At 48.0% G+C, this 17,104-nt stretch overlaps 1 protein-coding gene across 2 annotated transcripts in view; it reads right to left on the bottom strand.

Annotated features, from left to right (window-relative positions):
* Positions 1-17,104, bottom strand: part of WNT9A (Wnt family member 9A) — a 127,431-nt gene that overhangs the window by 10,536 nt on the left and 99,791 nt on the right. For both annotated transcript variants that reach the window (XM_069729107.1, XM_069729108.1), the window contains 2 exons: positions 14,504-14,763; positions 8,136-8,398 (listed from right to left, as the gene is read on the bottom strand). In XM_069729107.1, coding sequence (XP_069585208.1) covers positions 8,136-8,398; positions 14,504-14,763 — 523 coding nt within the window. The remainder of the gene's footprint in view (positions 1-8,135; positions 8,399-14,503; positions 14,764-17,104) is intronic.

Raw genomic sequence — 17,104 nt, 5'->3', positions numbered from 1 at the left:
TTATAGTAGTTATATTCTTGTACATAGGGGCAGTATAATAGTAGTTATATTCTTGTACATAGGGGCAGTATTATAGTAGTTATATTCTTGTACATAGGGGCAGTATAATAGTAGTTATATTCTTGTACATAGGGGCAGTATTATAGTAGTTATATTCTTGTACATAGGGGCAGTATTATAGTAGTTATATTCTTGTACATAGGAGCAGTATTATAGTAGTTATATTCTTGTACATAGGAGCAGTATTATAGTAGTTATATTCTTGTACATAGGAGCAGTATTATAGTAGTTATATTCTTGTACATAGGGGCAGTATTATAGTAGTTATATTCTTGTACATAGGGGCAGTATAATAGTAGTTATATTCTTGTATATAGGAGCAGTATTATAGTAGTTATATTCTTGTACATAGGGAGCAGTATTATAGTAGTTATATTCTTGTACATAGGGGCAGTATTATAGTAGTTATATTCTTGTACATAGGAGCAGTATTATAGTAGTTATATTCTTGTATATAGGAGCAGTATTATAGTAGTTATATTCTTGTACATAGGGGCAGTATTATAGTAGTTATATTCTTGTACATGGGTGCAGTATTATAGTAGTTATATTTCTGTACATAGGAGCAGTATTATAGTAGTTATATTCTTGTACATAGGAGCAGTATAATAGTAGTTATATTCTTGTACATAGGGGCAGTATTATAGTAGTTATATTCTTGTACATAGGGGCAGTATAATAGTAGTTATATTCTTGTACATAGGGGCAGTATTATAGTAGTTATATTCTTGTACATAGGGGCAGTATTATAGTAGTTATATTCTTGTACATAGGAGCAGTATTATAGTAGTTATATTCTTGTACATAGGAGCAGTATTATAGTAGTTATATTCTTGTACATAGGAGCAGTATTATAGTAGTTATATTCTTGTACATAGGGGCAGTATTATAGTAGTTATATTCTTGTACATAGGGGCAGTATAATAGTAGTTATATTCTTGTATATAGGAGCAGTATTATAGTAGTTATATTCTTGTACATAGGGAGCAGTATTATAGTAGTTATATTCTTGTACATAGGGGCAGTATTATAGTAGTTATATTCTTGTACATAGGAGCAGTATTATAGTAGTTATATTCTTGTATATAGGAGCAGTATTATAGTAGTTATATTCTTGTACATAGGGGCAGTATTATAGTAGTTATATTCTTGTACATAGGAGCAGTATTATACTAGTTATAGTCTTGTACATAGGGGCAGTATTATAGTAGTTATATTCTTGTATATAGGGGCAGTATTATAGTAGTTATATTCTTGTACATAGTAGCAGTATTATAGTAGTTATATTCTTGTACATAGGAGCGGTATTATAGTAGTTATATTCTTGTATATAGGAGCATTATTATAGTAGTTATATTCTTGTACATAGGAGCAGTATTATAGTAGTTATACTCTTGTACATAGGGGCAGTATTATACTAGTTATAGTCTTGTACATAGGGGCAGCATTATAGTAGTTATATTCTTGTACATAGGAGCAGTATTATACTAGTTATAGTCTTGTACATAGGGGCAGCATTATAGTAGTTATATTCTTGTACATAGGGGCAGTATTATAGTAGTTATATTCTTGTACATAGGGGCAGTATTATAGTAGTTATATTCTTGTACATAGGAGCAGTATTATAGAAGTTATATTCTTGTACATAGGAGCAGTATTATAGTAGTTATATTCTTGTACATAGGGGCAGTATTATAGTAGTTATATTCTTGTACATAGGGGCAGTATTATAGTAGTTATACTCTTGTACATAGGGGCAGCATTATAGTAGTTATACTCTTGTACATAGGGGCAGCATTATAGTAGTTATATTCTTGTATGTAGGGGGCAGCATTATAGCAGTTACATTATTGGACAGATGGGGACATATTACAGGGGATGTTGCACTCCTCCTGGTGGTCTTGATGTCATGTACGTCTAGTATATATTGGGTTTCCCTCCTGTTTCCTCTCCAGCATCAGATCCAGGAGGTTTTTTTTTAGAATTATTTGATTGTATTAGAATAACACAAAGCTTGTAAGTTTTGGAGATGGGGTGAGGTCTTGTGGAGGGTTGGGGGAGGGGAGTCGTTTTCGTCTCGCTGCCAGAGCCGGACTTGCTTCTTTCTCTGGATCTGCAGCTGAGGATCTTGAGCTCTATTTGGTAATAGAGGGGAAGTTGTGTTTTTAATAAGAGGTCCATTCACAGTGAACATCTCCATAAAGAAGCGACTGAAGAGACTCTCACGTTAATTGCACCAGTTTGTTGCCGGAGCCCCCCCTTTTCATTAGTGATTGGGGTCACGCTGAGAGCACTTATCCAGACACAATGGGGCTGAAGGCGCGGGCGAGGACTTCATAACTGGGCACGTGACACATTAGTCAGTCGTCGTACCCTGGGTGAGAAGACCCCCACAGGCCGACCAAAAACCGGGACTGATCAAAGTAACAGACCCGATGGTTCATGGTGGAAGGAGGAATAATCTGTGTATTGTTGAGGTGTAATGTACACTGTGTATGTGTTATGGTGTTGGCATTGTATTCTGCCCAGCAACAGGGAGCTGACTAGGACAGTTAGAGTTAATGGTTGGGACTAGCCCAGAGTGGGCGGAGCCTTAAAGGGACAGAGGTGTTAGAAAAGGCCCAGGGAGCGTAGAGAAAAGGCCCAAGGTCTGGACAGTGAGCAGTGCCGCACGATACCAGTGTCCCCAACGGGACAGAGCCTGAGGACAGCGATATCCTAGTGCTGCCCATCAGAGACAGGTCCTGGGACAGGAGGCCTAGAAGTGCGGCCCAGAGCTTAGAACTCAAAGGTGACGGGACTGGATGGGACCGAGTACGTGAGACGAAGAGCGGGAGCTCCAGAGTGTCAGGGACAGAAGAGGCCATACTGGAGGAGCGGGAAGGCGCAGAGCCGCGGGAGGAGAATAGGACGCCTGCCTCATGGATGGGAGTAGTGAGCTGGGCTGTGGTGATGTGTGAGGGAAGAGACCGGAGAGAGAAGAGGAAGGACACTGTACGTGGAAAATGCTCCATACTGTGACTGGAAAGATTCATCAAGATGTGTGCCCCCTGTCCTATACATAATCCCGCTATCTCGTATACATAATCCCTTTATCTCCTGTACATGATACCGCTATCTCCTATACAGTGGGGCAAAAAAGTATTTAGTCAGTCAGCAATAGTGCAAGTTCCACCACTTAAAAAGATGAGAGGCGTCTGTAATTTACATCATAGGTAGACCTCAACTATGGGAGACAAATTGAGAAAAAAAAATCCAGAAAATCACATTGTCTGATTTTTTATCATTTTTTTTGCATATTATGGTGGAAAATAAGTATTTGGTCAGAAACAAACAATCAAGATTTCTGGCTTCCACAGACCTGTAACTTCTTCTTTAAGAGTCTCCTCTTTCCTCCACTCATTACCTGTAGTAATGGCACCTGTTTAAACTTGTTATCAGCATAAAAAGACACCTGTGCACACCCTCAAACAGTCTGACTCCAAACTCCACTATGGTGAAGACCAAAGAGCTGTCAAAGGACACCAGAAACAAAATTGTAGCCCTGCACCAGGCTGGGAAGACTGAATCTGCAATAGCCAACCAGCTTGGAGTGAAGAAATCAACAGTGGGAGCAATAATTAGAAAATGGAAGACATACAAGACCACTGATAATCTCCCTCGATCTGGGGCTCCACGCAAAATCCCACCCCGTGGGGTCAGAATGATCACAAGAACGGTGAGCAAAAATCCCAGAACCATGCGGGGGGACCTAGTGAATGAACTGCAGAGAGCTGGGACCAATGTAACAAGGCCTACCATAAGTAACACACTACGCCACCATGGACTCAGATCCTGCAGTGCCAGACATGTCCCACTGATTAAGCCAGTACATGTCCGGGCCCGTCTGAAGTTTGATAGAGAGCATTTGGATGATCCAGAGGAGTTTTGGGAGAATGTCCTATGGTCTGATGAAACCAAACTGGAACTGTTTGGTAGAAACACAACTTGTCGTGTTTGGAGGAAAAAGAATACTGAGTTGCATCCATCAAACACCATACCTACTGTAAAGCATGGTGGTGGAAACATCATGCTTTGGGGCTGTTTCTCTGCAAAGGGGCCAGGACGACTGATCTGGGTACATGAAAGAATGAATGGGGCCATGTATCGTGAGATTTTGAGTGCAAACCTCCTTCCATCAGCAAGGGCATTGAAGATGAAACGTGGCTGGGTCTTTCAACATGACAATGATCCAAAGCACACCACCAGGGCAACGAAGGAGTGGCTTCGTAAGAAGCATTTCAAGGTCCTGGAGTGGCCTAGCCAGTCTCCAGATCTCAACCCTATAGAAAACCTTTGGAGGGAGTTGAAAGTCCGTGTTGCCAAGCGAAAAGCCAAAAACATCACTGCTCTAGAGGAGATCTGCATGGAGGAATGGGCCAACATACCAACAACAGTGTGTGGCAACCTTGTGAAGACTTACAGAAAACGTTTGACCTCTGTCATTGCCAACAAAGGATATATTACAAAGTATTGAGATGAAATTTTGTTTCTGACCAAATACTTATTTTCCACCATAATATGCAAATAAATTGTTAAAAAAACAGACAATGTGATTTTCTGGATTTTTTTTTCTCAGTTTGTCTCCCATAGTTGAGGTCTACCTATGATGTAAATTACAGACGCCTCTCATCTTTTTAAGTGGTGGAACTTGCACTATTGCTGACTGACTAAATACTTTTTTGCCCCACTGTATATAATACCGCTATCTCCTGTGCATAATCCCCCTATCTCCTGTACATAATCTCTCCTATACATAACCCCACTATCTCGTATACATAATCCCTCTATCTCCTGTACATAATCCCGCTATCTCCTGTACATAATCCCGCTATCTCCTGTACATAATCTCTCCTATACATAATCCCGCTATCTCGTATACATAATCCCGCTATCTCCTGTACATAATCCCTCTATCTCCTGTACATAATCCCTCTATCTCCTGTACATAATCCCTCTATCTCCTGTACATAATCCCTCTATCTCCTGTACATAATCCCGCTATCTCGTATACATAATCCCTCTATCTCCTGTACATAATACATCTATCTCCTATATGTAATCCCGCTATCTCGTATACATAATCCCGCTATCTCCTGTACATAATCCCGCTATCTCCTGTACATAATACATCTATCTCCTATATGTAATCCCGCTATCTCGTATACATAATCCCGCTATCTCCTGTACATAATCCCTCTATCTCCTGTACATAATACATCTATCTCCTATATGTAATCCCGCTATCTCCTGTACATAATCCCCCTATCTCCTGTACATAATCTCTCCTATACATAATCCCGCTATCTCGTATACATAATCCCTCTATCTCCTATATATAATACCGCTATCTCCTGTACATAATCCCGCCATCTCCTGTACATAATCTCTCCCCTATACATAATCCCGCTATCTCCTGTACATAATACATCTATCTCCTGTCCGAACTATGTGGACATAACTCTATGAAGACAACTTATGAGGACAGCTATGAGAGCTATAATGAGGACTAATATAATAACGAGCTATGAGAGCACTCAGAGGCCTCACATGGACAGGTGAGGCACTAGCGGAGGAAATTGCAGAACCACTAGCCAGACTCTGAGAAATTCTGAAGAACAGGAAAAGTCTCAGAAGATTGGAGAAGGGCAAATGGTGTCCGTATTTTCAGAAAAGGAAAGACGGAGCCAGGAAACTACAGGCCGGTGAGTCTTACGTTTATACCAGGAAAGATCTGTGAACAAATTATTAAACAGCATGTATGTAATACTTGGATAAGAATGCAATAATTAACCAGAGTCCGCATGGGTTTGTAGCAAACAAGTCATGCCAGACTAATCTAATTATCTCCTATGATGGAATCACTGACTGGGTGGATCAGGGAAATGCGGTAGATATAGTATATCTTGACTTCAGCAAAGCATTTGATAAAGTATCAAATACTATCTTTATTGAAAAAAATGACCAAGTATGGGATTGACAAGGCTACGATTAGGTGGATTCATAAATGGCTCAGTGATCGTACTCAAAGAGTGGTAATAAATGGTTACACATCCAATTGGAAGAGTGTTACAAGTGGGGTACCACAAGGCTCTGTCTTGGCCCCAGTGTTACAAGTGGGGTACCACAAGGCTCTGTCCTTGCCCCAGGGTTACAAGTGGGGTACCACAAGGCTCTGTCTTGGCCTCAGTGTTACAAGTAGGGTATCACAAGGCTCTGTCTTGGCCTCAGTGTTACAAGTAGGGTATCAAAAGGCTCTGTCCTGGCCCCAGTGTTACAAGTGGGGTACCACAAGGTTCTGCCTTTGCCTCAGTGTTACAAGTGGGGTACCACAAGGTTCTGTTCTGGCCCCAGTGTTACAAGTGGGGTACCACAAGGTTCTGTTCTGGCCCCAGGGTTACAAGTGGGGTACCACAAGGCTCTGTCCTTGCCCCAGGGTTACAAGTGGGGTACCACAAGGCTCTGTCTTGGCCTCAGTGTTACAAGTAGGGTATCACAAGGCTCTGTCTTGGCCTCAGTGTTACAAGTAGGGTATCACAAGGCTCTGTCCTGGCCCCAGTGTTACAAGTGGGGTACCACAAGGTTCTGCCTTTGCCTCAGTGTTACAAGTGGGGTACCACAAGGTTCTGTTCTGGCCCCAGTGTTACAAGTGGGGTACCCCAAGGTTCTGTCCTGGCCCCAGTGTTACAAGTGGGGTATCACAAAGTTCTGTTCTGGCCCCAGTGTTACAAGTGGGGACCACAAGGTTCTGTCCTGGCCCCAGTGTTACAAGTAGGGTATCACAAGGCTCTGTCCTGGCCCCAGTGTTACAAGTGGGGTACCACAAGGCTCTGTCTTGGCCTCAGTGTTACAAGTGGGGTACCAGAAGGCTCTGTCCTTGCCCCAGTGTTGTTCAACATTTTTATAAATGACCTAGATAAGGGAACTGAAGGTAAACTAATCACATTTGCAGACAATGCAAAGCTAGGAGGGACAGCTAACACTATAGAAGAAAGAGGAAGGATTCAGAAGGCTCTAGAGAAGCTTGAACAATGAGCAGTGACTAATAGAATACTATTTAACAGGGAGAAATGCAGGATTCTACATCTGGACAAGAAAAATACAAATTACATCTACAGAATGGGAGGAATAGAACTAAGCAACAGCATGTGTGAAAGACTTGGGTATACGTATAGATCACAGACTGCACATGAGTCAACAGTGTGATGCAGCAGCAACAAAAAGGCAAACAGTTCTAGGATGTATAAGAGAAGCATACAGTCTAGATCATGTGAAGTCATTATCCCCCTCTACTTCGCCTTGGTCAGGCCTCATCTGGAATACCGTGTCCTGTTCTGGGCACAACAGTGTAAAAAAAGACATTGAAAAACTGGAGCAAGTTCAGAGAAGAGTGACCAGGATGGTGAGCGGACTGCAAAGTATGTCATAAGAGGAACGTTTAATGGATGTAGGAATGTTTAGCTGCAAAAAAGAAGAGGAGACTTAATAGCTGTCTACAAATATCTGCAGGGCTGTCACAGTGTAGAGGGATCATCTTTATTCTCATTTGCACATGGAAACATGAGAAGCAATGGGATGACACTGAAAGTGAGAAGATGCAGATTAGATATTAGGAGGGTGACAGTGATCAATGAGTGGAACAGGCGGCCACGAGAGGTGGGGAGTTCTCCTTCAATGGAAGTCTTCACACAGAGGCTGGGCATACATCTATCTGAGATGGTTTAGTGACTCCTGCATTGAGCATCATTGGACACGATGACCCTGGAGGTTCTGATGACCCCGAAGGTCCCGTCCAGCTCTAACATTCTAGGATTCTATGATAGCCATCTAGTCCCCTATCCAGAACTATGAGGCAGTCCCTCTTCGGGTCCGTCGTCTCCCCGCAGGTTGGTTGCGCAGCTTGGCGCCCTCATGAGTCGCCTTATCTCAGCATCCTTAATGATGTACAGGTAGCACCCCCTCCACAAATGTTGGGGTCTCTCTAAGGACAGACCCCTCTGGTGGCCTCCATGTCCTCCCGCCCCCGGCCTCCTCACCTTCATCCCCACGTTGGTGTTATGCAAGTCCATTCGCGCCCGCAGATCTCTGTCAGATTTTTTGCCCAGAAATTCCTTGACAAACTTGTTGCTGTATTTGAGGTTGTCTCCGCAGCCGCCCCACTGCCAGGCCTCCCTGTTCTCCAGGTCCGGGGCCTCGTCACATGTGCAGCGCTCCATCCGCCCCGCACTGCACGCCTTCGCCATGGCGTGGGTGAGTCCAGCAGAGGAAATGGCGAAGAGGAAGGCCGTCTCCTTGAACCCTAGAAGAGGAAAAGAGGGAGATGGTCACCGGGCTCGGGTCGGGTCCTGTGTGCAGTGGGTGGAAATACTGGCCACAGCTGAGGGTCTGTTACAGTTGTATCCAGTCTTTCCACCATCCTGACAGTTTGCTACAATGTATCAGCGCAGGGTTCACACACAATGCTACGACGTGCTGCGTCGGTTCCTACAGGCAGAGCCCCCTTTATCGGATTTCGCCCCTCCGTCCCCCGCCCCGGGAGCCCCGCCAGGCTCATCTGACACGAGCCGTCTCCGCAGCGAGCCACATGGCTGCACAAGATATTAATTCACCAGCTCATAAAGCCGATGTGAATACGGCCATTCTCACCGCCGGTGTCTCCTGGGTCCTCCACCCACAGCTCTCTGGTTTCAGCGCTTCTCACATCACTGGCCGCGACAATAACTCTTCGTGTCCCAGGTAAGATGTAGAAGTGCGGGTTGTAGTCAGCGCCCGCAAGAAGCGAGAAGACGAGGCCGCCGTACTGGGAAACCCGGCACTTACTGGTGCCCTTGGGTAGAAATGACGGGGTCCGTACTGACTGGGGAACAGTGCGGGGGAAAACCAACGGGGTGCAATTCACATCACAACCAGCAGGCGGCCGCACACCGACACCTCCAGCACAAACCTCTCCCGACATAGTGTCACATGCGCAGGTTTCTAGAAGGCCCCTTTCACACATCAGTTTTTTGCCCTCAGTCGCAATCCGTCGAATTTTGAAAAAAACGGGTCCCTCGAAAATTGTTTTTACGGCGGCCAGAGACAACGGACAAAGTAACGTTTTTTGCCTCCATCGCAAAAATGGACAGCGACGGATCCGTCGTCATTTGTCATCAGAAGCTTATAGCGACGGATCCGTCAAATAATAGAATCCGGCAACGGATTCTGTTTTTTTAACTGAGCATGCTCCAATTTTTTTTTTAGGAACATTTAGCCAGCCCCCCTAGACGGATCCATCAAACACAGATCCGTCGCATCAGTTTTTCACAATTTGTGACGGATCCGTTTTTTTCAAAATACAACGGACTGCGACTGATAGCGAAAAACTGATGTGTGAAAGCAGCTCCAGGGATGGACACGTCGGATCTGCCCACCTGAGAGGAGATGCTCTGCTGCTCTATGGAATTGTGCCCCATATACCCCCACTGCTGTCATCGAACAGCTGAAAACCAATACAGACCTGCCGCATAACACATCTGAGGGTTTGTTACAATTGAATCCTGTCTGGACAATCCTCTGCGAGGTCAACATCGAGACGGATACATTGTAATAAACCATCAGCAAAGCAGAGATTAGCGCTGTCCGTGTAGTCAGCTCACAGAGGAAACACTGCGCTGATACACTGTAACAAGCCAACAGCACAGCAGAGATTAGCACTGCCCATGTAGTCTGCTCACAGAGGAAACACTGCACTGATACACTGTAACAAACCATGAGCACAGCAGAGATTAGTGCTGCCTGTGTAATCTGCTCACAGAGGAAACACTGCGCTGATACACTAACAAACCATCAGCACAGCAGAGATTAGCGCTGCCTGTGTAGTCTGCTCACAGAGGAAACACTGCGCTGATACATTGTAACTAGCCATCAACACAGCAGAGATTGAGCAGACTACATGGACAGCGCTAGAGAAAAGACTGCGCCGATACATTGTAACTAACCATCAGCACAGCACAGATTAGGGCAGCCCGTGTAGTCTTCTCACAGAGGATGGTCTGCGCTGACACATTGTAACAAATGATCAGGGCAGCAGAGATTAGGGCAGCCCGTGTTGTCTGCTCACAGAGGAAACACTGCGCTGATATATTGTAACTAACCATCAGCACAGCAGAGATTAGCGCTACCCGTGTAGTCTGCTCACAGAGGAAACACTGCGCTGATACTTTGTAACAAGCCATCAGCACAGCAGAGATTAGTGCTGCCCATGTAGTCTGCTCACAGAGGAAACACTGCACTGATACACTGTAACAAACCATGAGCACAGCAGAGATTAGTGCTGCCTGTGTAATCTGCTCACAGAGGAAACACTGCGCTGATACACTGTAACAAGCCAACAGCACAGCAGAGATTAGCACTGCCCATGTAGTCTGCTCACATAGGAAACACTGCGCTGATACACTGTAAAACCATTAGCACAGCTGAGATTAGCGCTGCCCATGTAGTCTGCTCACAGAGACAAGACAGTGCTGATACAGTAACAAACCATCAGCACAGCAGAGATTAGCGCTGCCTGTGTAGTCTGCTCACAGAGGAAACACTGCGCTGATACATTGTAACTAGCCATCAACACAGCAGAGATTGAGCAGACTACATGGACAGCGCTAGAGAAAAGACTGCGCCGATACATTGTAACTAACCATCAGCACAGCACAGATTAGGGCAGCCCGTGTAGTCTTCTCACAGAGGATGGTCTGCGCTGACACATTGTAACAAATGATCAGGGCAGCAGAGATTAGGGCAGCCCGTGTTGTCTGCTCACAGAGGAAACACTGCGCTGATATATTGTAACTAACCATCAGCACAGCAGAGATTAGCGCTACCCGTGTAGTCTGCTCACAGAGGAAACACTGCGCTGATACTTTGTAACAAGCCATCAGCACAGCAGAGATTAGCGCTGCCCGTGTAGTCTGTATCAGGGCAGATCATCCTCTGTGATCAGACTACATGGGGAGCACTAATCTCTGCTGTGCTGATTATTATTATTATTATTATTATTATTATTATTTATTATTATGGCTTGTGCTATGCTGATGGCTTGTTACAATTTATTAGGGCAGATCATCCTCTGAGCAGACTACACGGGCAGCACTAATCTCTGCTGTGCTGATGGCTTGTTACAATGTATCAGGGCAGATCATCCTCTGTGATCATTGTAACAAGCCATCAGCACAGCAGAGATTAGCGCTGCCCATGTATTCTGCTCACAGAGGATGATCTGCCCTGATACATTGTAACAAGCCATCAGCACAGCAGAGATTAGGGCAGCCCATGTAGTCTGCTTACAGAAGATGGTCTGCGCTGAACTGTCTGATGCAGAACTGTACATTAATAAAGCAGGTGATTGGTGGGAGGTGATCACATGACCCCAGGGGCAGATACACAAGCAGTGAAAAAATACATTGTATCAACTGGAGAACAAAGGACAAGTGGCCCCAGGTCTCAATACCGCCTCCATCATCAGGACCACAGGGGGGAGTGCAACCCTAAAGTAATGGCACCTTCGGTGTAAGGCCTGAATCCAGCGACCCTGAACCAGTCCATCCCCGACTCATCACACATAGAGACCCCTGACATAAAACGAGCGAAGGGTCAGAAGCAGCAGAGCAGCGGGTCACCTGACCCACCAGCTTCATTTACAGCAAATGCCCAAGGGGCCATGGACTACATTGACCACACGGGACCCTGGAGTACAATGACCGCACGGGGCCCCGCAGTACACCGACCTCACGGGGCCCGGACTACATTGACCGCACGGGGCCCCGGACTATACTGACCACATATACCCGGACTATACTGACCACACGGGGCCCCGGACTACACTGACCATACGGGGCCCGGCTCTACACTGACCACACGGGGCCCCGGACTACACTGAACACATGGGGCCCCGCTCTACACTGACCATACGGGGCCCCGGACAACACGGACCACAGGGCTCTGATGAAATATCAGAATAATGAGCGCAGCTCTGGAGGTGACTTTACACCCTGCAGCTGGTTTCGGCTGGGAATCACATGCTCTTGCACCGACATCAGTGGTGAGACGATTGTGCCCCCTGCAGCGCAGAGCTTCTTCCAGGTGTTCCTTCAGCCTGGACCAGATTAATATTCACTGCTGTCACTCTACAATCTGTACTAAAAGGAAGTCACAAATAATCTGCAGGACGTCGGACCGCTCATAGGTTACATAGGTGATCCGTCCACTGTCATCTGTCCTCCAGTCACATCCAAAGCTTCAACTCATCTCTTCAGAGTAATCTCTGCTGGAAACTTTCATACAGCTCAGAACCAAATCTAGTGCAGCGCATCGTCAGAGAGGTGCAGCGGATGCCACTGCATGCACGAAGTCAACACAAAAGGCTATTATCTGCAGATGTTGTGCTCCAGTCCCCGGTGCCTGGAGGGTCGGCGCACAGTCCCCGGTGCCTGGAGGGTCGGCGCACAGTCCCCGGTGCCTGGAGGGTCGGCGCACAGTCCCCGGTGCCTGGAGGGTCGGCGCACAGTCCCCGGTGCCTGGCCCGGTGCCTGGAGGGTCGGCGCACAGTCCCCGATGCCTGGAGGGTCGGCGCACAGTCCCCGGTGCCTGGAGGGTCGGCGCACAGTCCCCGGTGCCTGGAGGGTCGGCGCACAGTCCCCGGTGCCTGGAGGGTCGGCGCACAGTCCCCGGTGCCTGGAGGGTCGGCGCACAGTCCCCGGTGCCTGGAGGGTCGGCGCACAGTCCCCGGTGCCTGGAGGGTCGGCGCACAGTCCCCGGTGCCTGGAGGGTCGGCGCACAGTCCCCGGTGCCTGGAGGGTCGGCGCACAGTCCCCGGTGCCTGGAGGGTCGGCGCACAGTCCCCGGTGTCTGGCCCGGTGTCTGGAGGGTCGGCGCACAGTCCCCGCTGTCTGGAGGGTCGGCGCACAGTCCCCGCTGTCTGGAGGGTCGGCGCACAGTCCCCGCTGTCTGGAGGGTCGGCGCACAGTCCCCGCTGTCTGGAGGGTCGGCGCACAGTCCCCGCTGTCTGGAGGGTCGGCGCACAGTCCCCGCTGTCTGGAGGGTCGGCGCACAGTCCCCGGTGCCTGGAGGGTCGGCGCACAGTCCCCGGTGTCTGGCCCGGTGTCTGGAGGGTCGGCGCACAGTCCCCGCTGTCTGGAGGGTCGGCGCACAGTCCCCGCTGTCTGGAGGGTCGGCGCACAGTCCCCGCTGTCTGGAGGGTCGGCGCACAGTCCCCGCTGTCTGGAGGGTCGGCGCACAGTCCCCGCTGTCTGGAGGGTCGGCGCACAGTCCCCGCTGTCTAGAGGGTCGGCGCACAGTTCACGGGGTCTAGAGGGTCGGCGCACAGTCCCCGGTGCCTGGAGGGTCGGCGCACAGTCCCCGGTGCCTGGAGGGTCGGCGCACAGTCCCCGGTGCCTGGAGGGTCGGCGCACAGTCCCCGGTGTCTGGAGGGTCGGCGCACAGTCCCCGGTGTCTGGAGGGTCGGCGCACAGTCCCCGGTGTCTGGAGGGTCGGCGCACAGTCCCCGGTGTCTGGAGGGTCGGCGCACAGTCCCCGGTGTCTGGAGGGTCGGCGCACAGTCCCCGGTGTCTGGAGGGTCGGCGCACAGTCCCCGGTGTCTGGAGGGTCGGCGCACAGTCCCCGGTGTCTGGAGGGTCGGCGCACAGTCCCCGGTGTCTGGAGGGTCGGCGCACAGTCCCCGGTGTCTGGAGGGTCGGCGCACAGTCCCCGGTGTCTGGAGGGTCGGCGCACAGTCCCCGGTGTCTGGAGGGTCGGCGCACAGTCCCCGGTGTCTGGAGGGTCGGCGCACAGTCCCCGGTGTCTGGAGGGTCGGCGCACAGTCCCCGGTGTCTGGAGGGTCGGCGCACAGTCCCCGGTGTCTGGAGGGTCGGCGCACAGTCCCCGGTGTCTGGAGGGTCGGCGCACAGTCCCCGGTGTCTGGAGGGTCGGCGCACAGTCCCCGGTGTCTGGAGGGTCGGCGCACAGTCCCCGGTGTCTGGAGGGTCGGCGCACAGTCCCCGGTGTCTGGAGGGTCGGCGCACAGTCCCTGGTGTCTGGAGGGTCGGCGCACAGTCCCTGGTGTCTGGAGGGTCGGCGCACAGTCCCCGGAATCTGCACAGGCCGGGTCCATGTTGCCTGGGAACTTGCACTAGTAAATAAAATACAAATGATAATGGATTGTGCGACCTCTGACTTCTCGTTTTTTCTCCTTACGTTACGTGAAGGTCTCATCCTAAAGCCATCATGTATCTATCATCATTGTAGGATGGGTCAGGAGTACGATGTCACCTGGCGCTCACCAATCATCTGGTACATGGGGGGAGGGGCAGCTGCCGACAATGACGCACTAACAATGTCAGCCCATGATCATCCCCAGTAATGGGGAGCAGCGCACCTTGCTTCAGCAGACTGGCCCGATAACGTCCTTCTAAAGTACAGTTCCAGCGTTCAAAGTGGAATTGATACTCGCACTCCTGGGCGCTCATACTGATGGCCTCCATGAGGGTCTCCGCCACGCCAGGGTCTCGTCGACACATTCTTCGCTGCTTCTTCTCCAGCTTTAGTCGGTCACAGATTTTGTAATGGGCTTTCTCTGCAGCTCCCTCCACTTCTGAGGTCAGAGGAAGAATTGTCAATGGCTCGCTCCCCGTCAGCCTGAAAATGACAAAAGTACATCTGTGAAATGGAAAAACTGAAGACAACACTGAAGACAACACTGAAGATAAAACAAAAGAAAATAGACTGACTCTGGCTCTACATTGTGGCCGGCTGTCAGTCAGGGCCGGGGGCGGTTACAGCGACCTCTGTATACTCAGAGCAGTGACTGAACCTGCCCCACCCCTATAACTGACTCTGGCTGTACATTGTGGCCGGCTGTCACTGGCTCTACATTGGGGCCGGCTGTCAGTCAGGTTAGGTGGCAGTTACAGCGACCTGTATACTCAGAGCAGTGACTGAACCAGCCCCGCCCCTATGACTGACAGTGGCTGTACATTGTGGCCGGCTGTCAGTCAGGTTAGGTGGCAGTTACAGCGACCTGTATACTCAGAGCAGTGACAACCAGCCCCGCCCCTATGACTGACACCGAATGCTGTTGAGGAGAATATAGATACGCTTCTGCCTGCTACATTCGGCAGCATGCCGGCGCCGGGCAGTATCATAGCGCTGTTAGCCTGCACATTAACCCCTTATCAGCAGGCTAACAGCGTTATTTCTGGTGACAGATATAATCCCTACAACAGTGACGCTGTGCTGTGGTGTGTGCGGTGTCATTCTGTGTTCATATTTTTTCTGATTTTAGGAGTGTTGTCTTGTTGCTCTGTGTCGGTCTGTGTATCCCATCTACTGTGACGACACAGCATTTATAAGGAGATACCCACTACTAGGTCATTCCCTTCAGCTACATATTCCGCCCCAATAAAATAATAAAGCCTGTACTCGCCTCCCGTGTAGGAGACGTTTCCGTGGTTTCGGCACTCGCAGTCCCGGGGCTTTTATGCGGTATTGTGACACGTGAGCCCAGGAGCCAATCAGTACTGGCGTCACTGTCCCGCCTCTAGACAAACTGATCATGAAGAGGAAGTACAGGCTGCGGCTGATCCCCGGCTTCCTGCTCATGTGCAGCTCATGTGAAGGCGGAGTCAGTGACGCCAGTGCTGATTGGGTGCCGGAGTCACATGTCATTCCACCGCACCACAGTCCCAGGGAGAGCGAGTGCCGACACCTCAGGAATGACACCTGCATGGGAGGTGAGTACAGGCTTTATTTTTGTTTATCAGTGCCGAATGTTTCGTTTAAGAAGGGGTTTCCCTAGTAGTGGACAATCCTTTTAATCTTTATTATCCAGATGTCTATTTTCAGTAGGTCAAGAAACGCAGACTGTTCCTTATATTTCCCTTTAACATTGACTGTTGATGTTTGTTGTAACTTATTGTCTGTTATCTTGGATGACAAAGACGCAGGGTAATTAAACAATTTGTTTGTTAATCTGTAAATCACACATTTTACAAGGCTAGCTAGTTTGTGGATCATGACCTGAACCACAGATGTGGGTATAAAGAGGGATTTTCTATCCTTCTGAGAGGAGAGACAAGTAACATTGATCCTTTGTGGGATGCTGATGCTAAGGCCAGCACCCCAGAGAGACTTGGAGAAACCCCGAAAAACCCTGGAAATACTGCAGGAGGAGCCCTATACGGAGAAGTATCTGGAGCCGCATCAAGCTCTAAGCGGAAGATTGTGACTCATCTGTTGGAGCATTTATCCCGTTACTAGACTGTCGGTGTTCCTATTTTATCCTCTGCGTGGTGGATGGTTTTATGAACCTTTCGGTTTGCACGCAATAAAGGTTCTTTCCTCATCAATCATTCAAAGACTTTCAAAGACTAGAACAATATAACCGCTATAAAACCGCCCCTATGTACAAGAATATAACTACTATAATACTGCTCCTATGTACAAGAATATAACTACTATAATACTGCTCCTATGTACAAGAATATAACTACTATAATACTGCTCCTATGTACAAGAATATAACTACTATAATACTGCTCCTATGTACAAGAATATAACTACTATAATACTGCTCCTATGTACAAGAATATAACTACTATAATACTGCTCCTATGTACAAGAATATAACTACTATAATACTGCTCCTATGTACAAGAATATAACTACTATAATACTGCTCCTATGTACAAGAATATATCTACTATAATACTGCTCCTATGTACAAGAATATAACTGCTATAATACTGCCCCTATGTACAAGAATATAACTACTATAATACTGCTCCTATGTACAAGAATATAACTACTATAATACTGCCCCTATGTACAAGAATATAACTACTATAATACTGCTCCTATATACAAGAATATAACTACTATAATACTGCCCCTATGTACAAGAATATAACTACTATAATACTGCTCCTATGTACAAGAATATAACTACTATAATACTGCTCCTATGTACAAGAATATAACT

This window comes from Ranitomeya imitator, chromosome 6, assembly GCF_032444005.1.
Source record: "Ranitomeya imitator isolate aRanImi1 chromosome 6, aRanImi1.pri, whole genome shotgun sequence".
Classification (NCBI taxonomy): Eukaryota; Metazoa; Chordata; class Amphibia; order Anura; family Dendrobatidae; genus Ranitomeya; species Ranitomeya imitator.
This window is presented reverse-complemented; position numbering and strand designations above follow the sequence as displayed.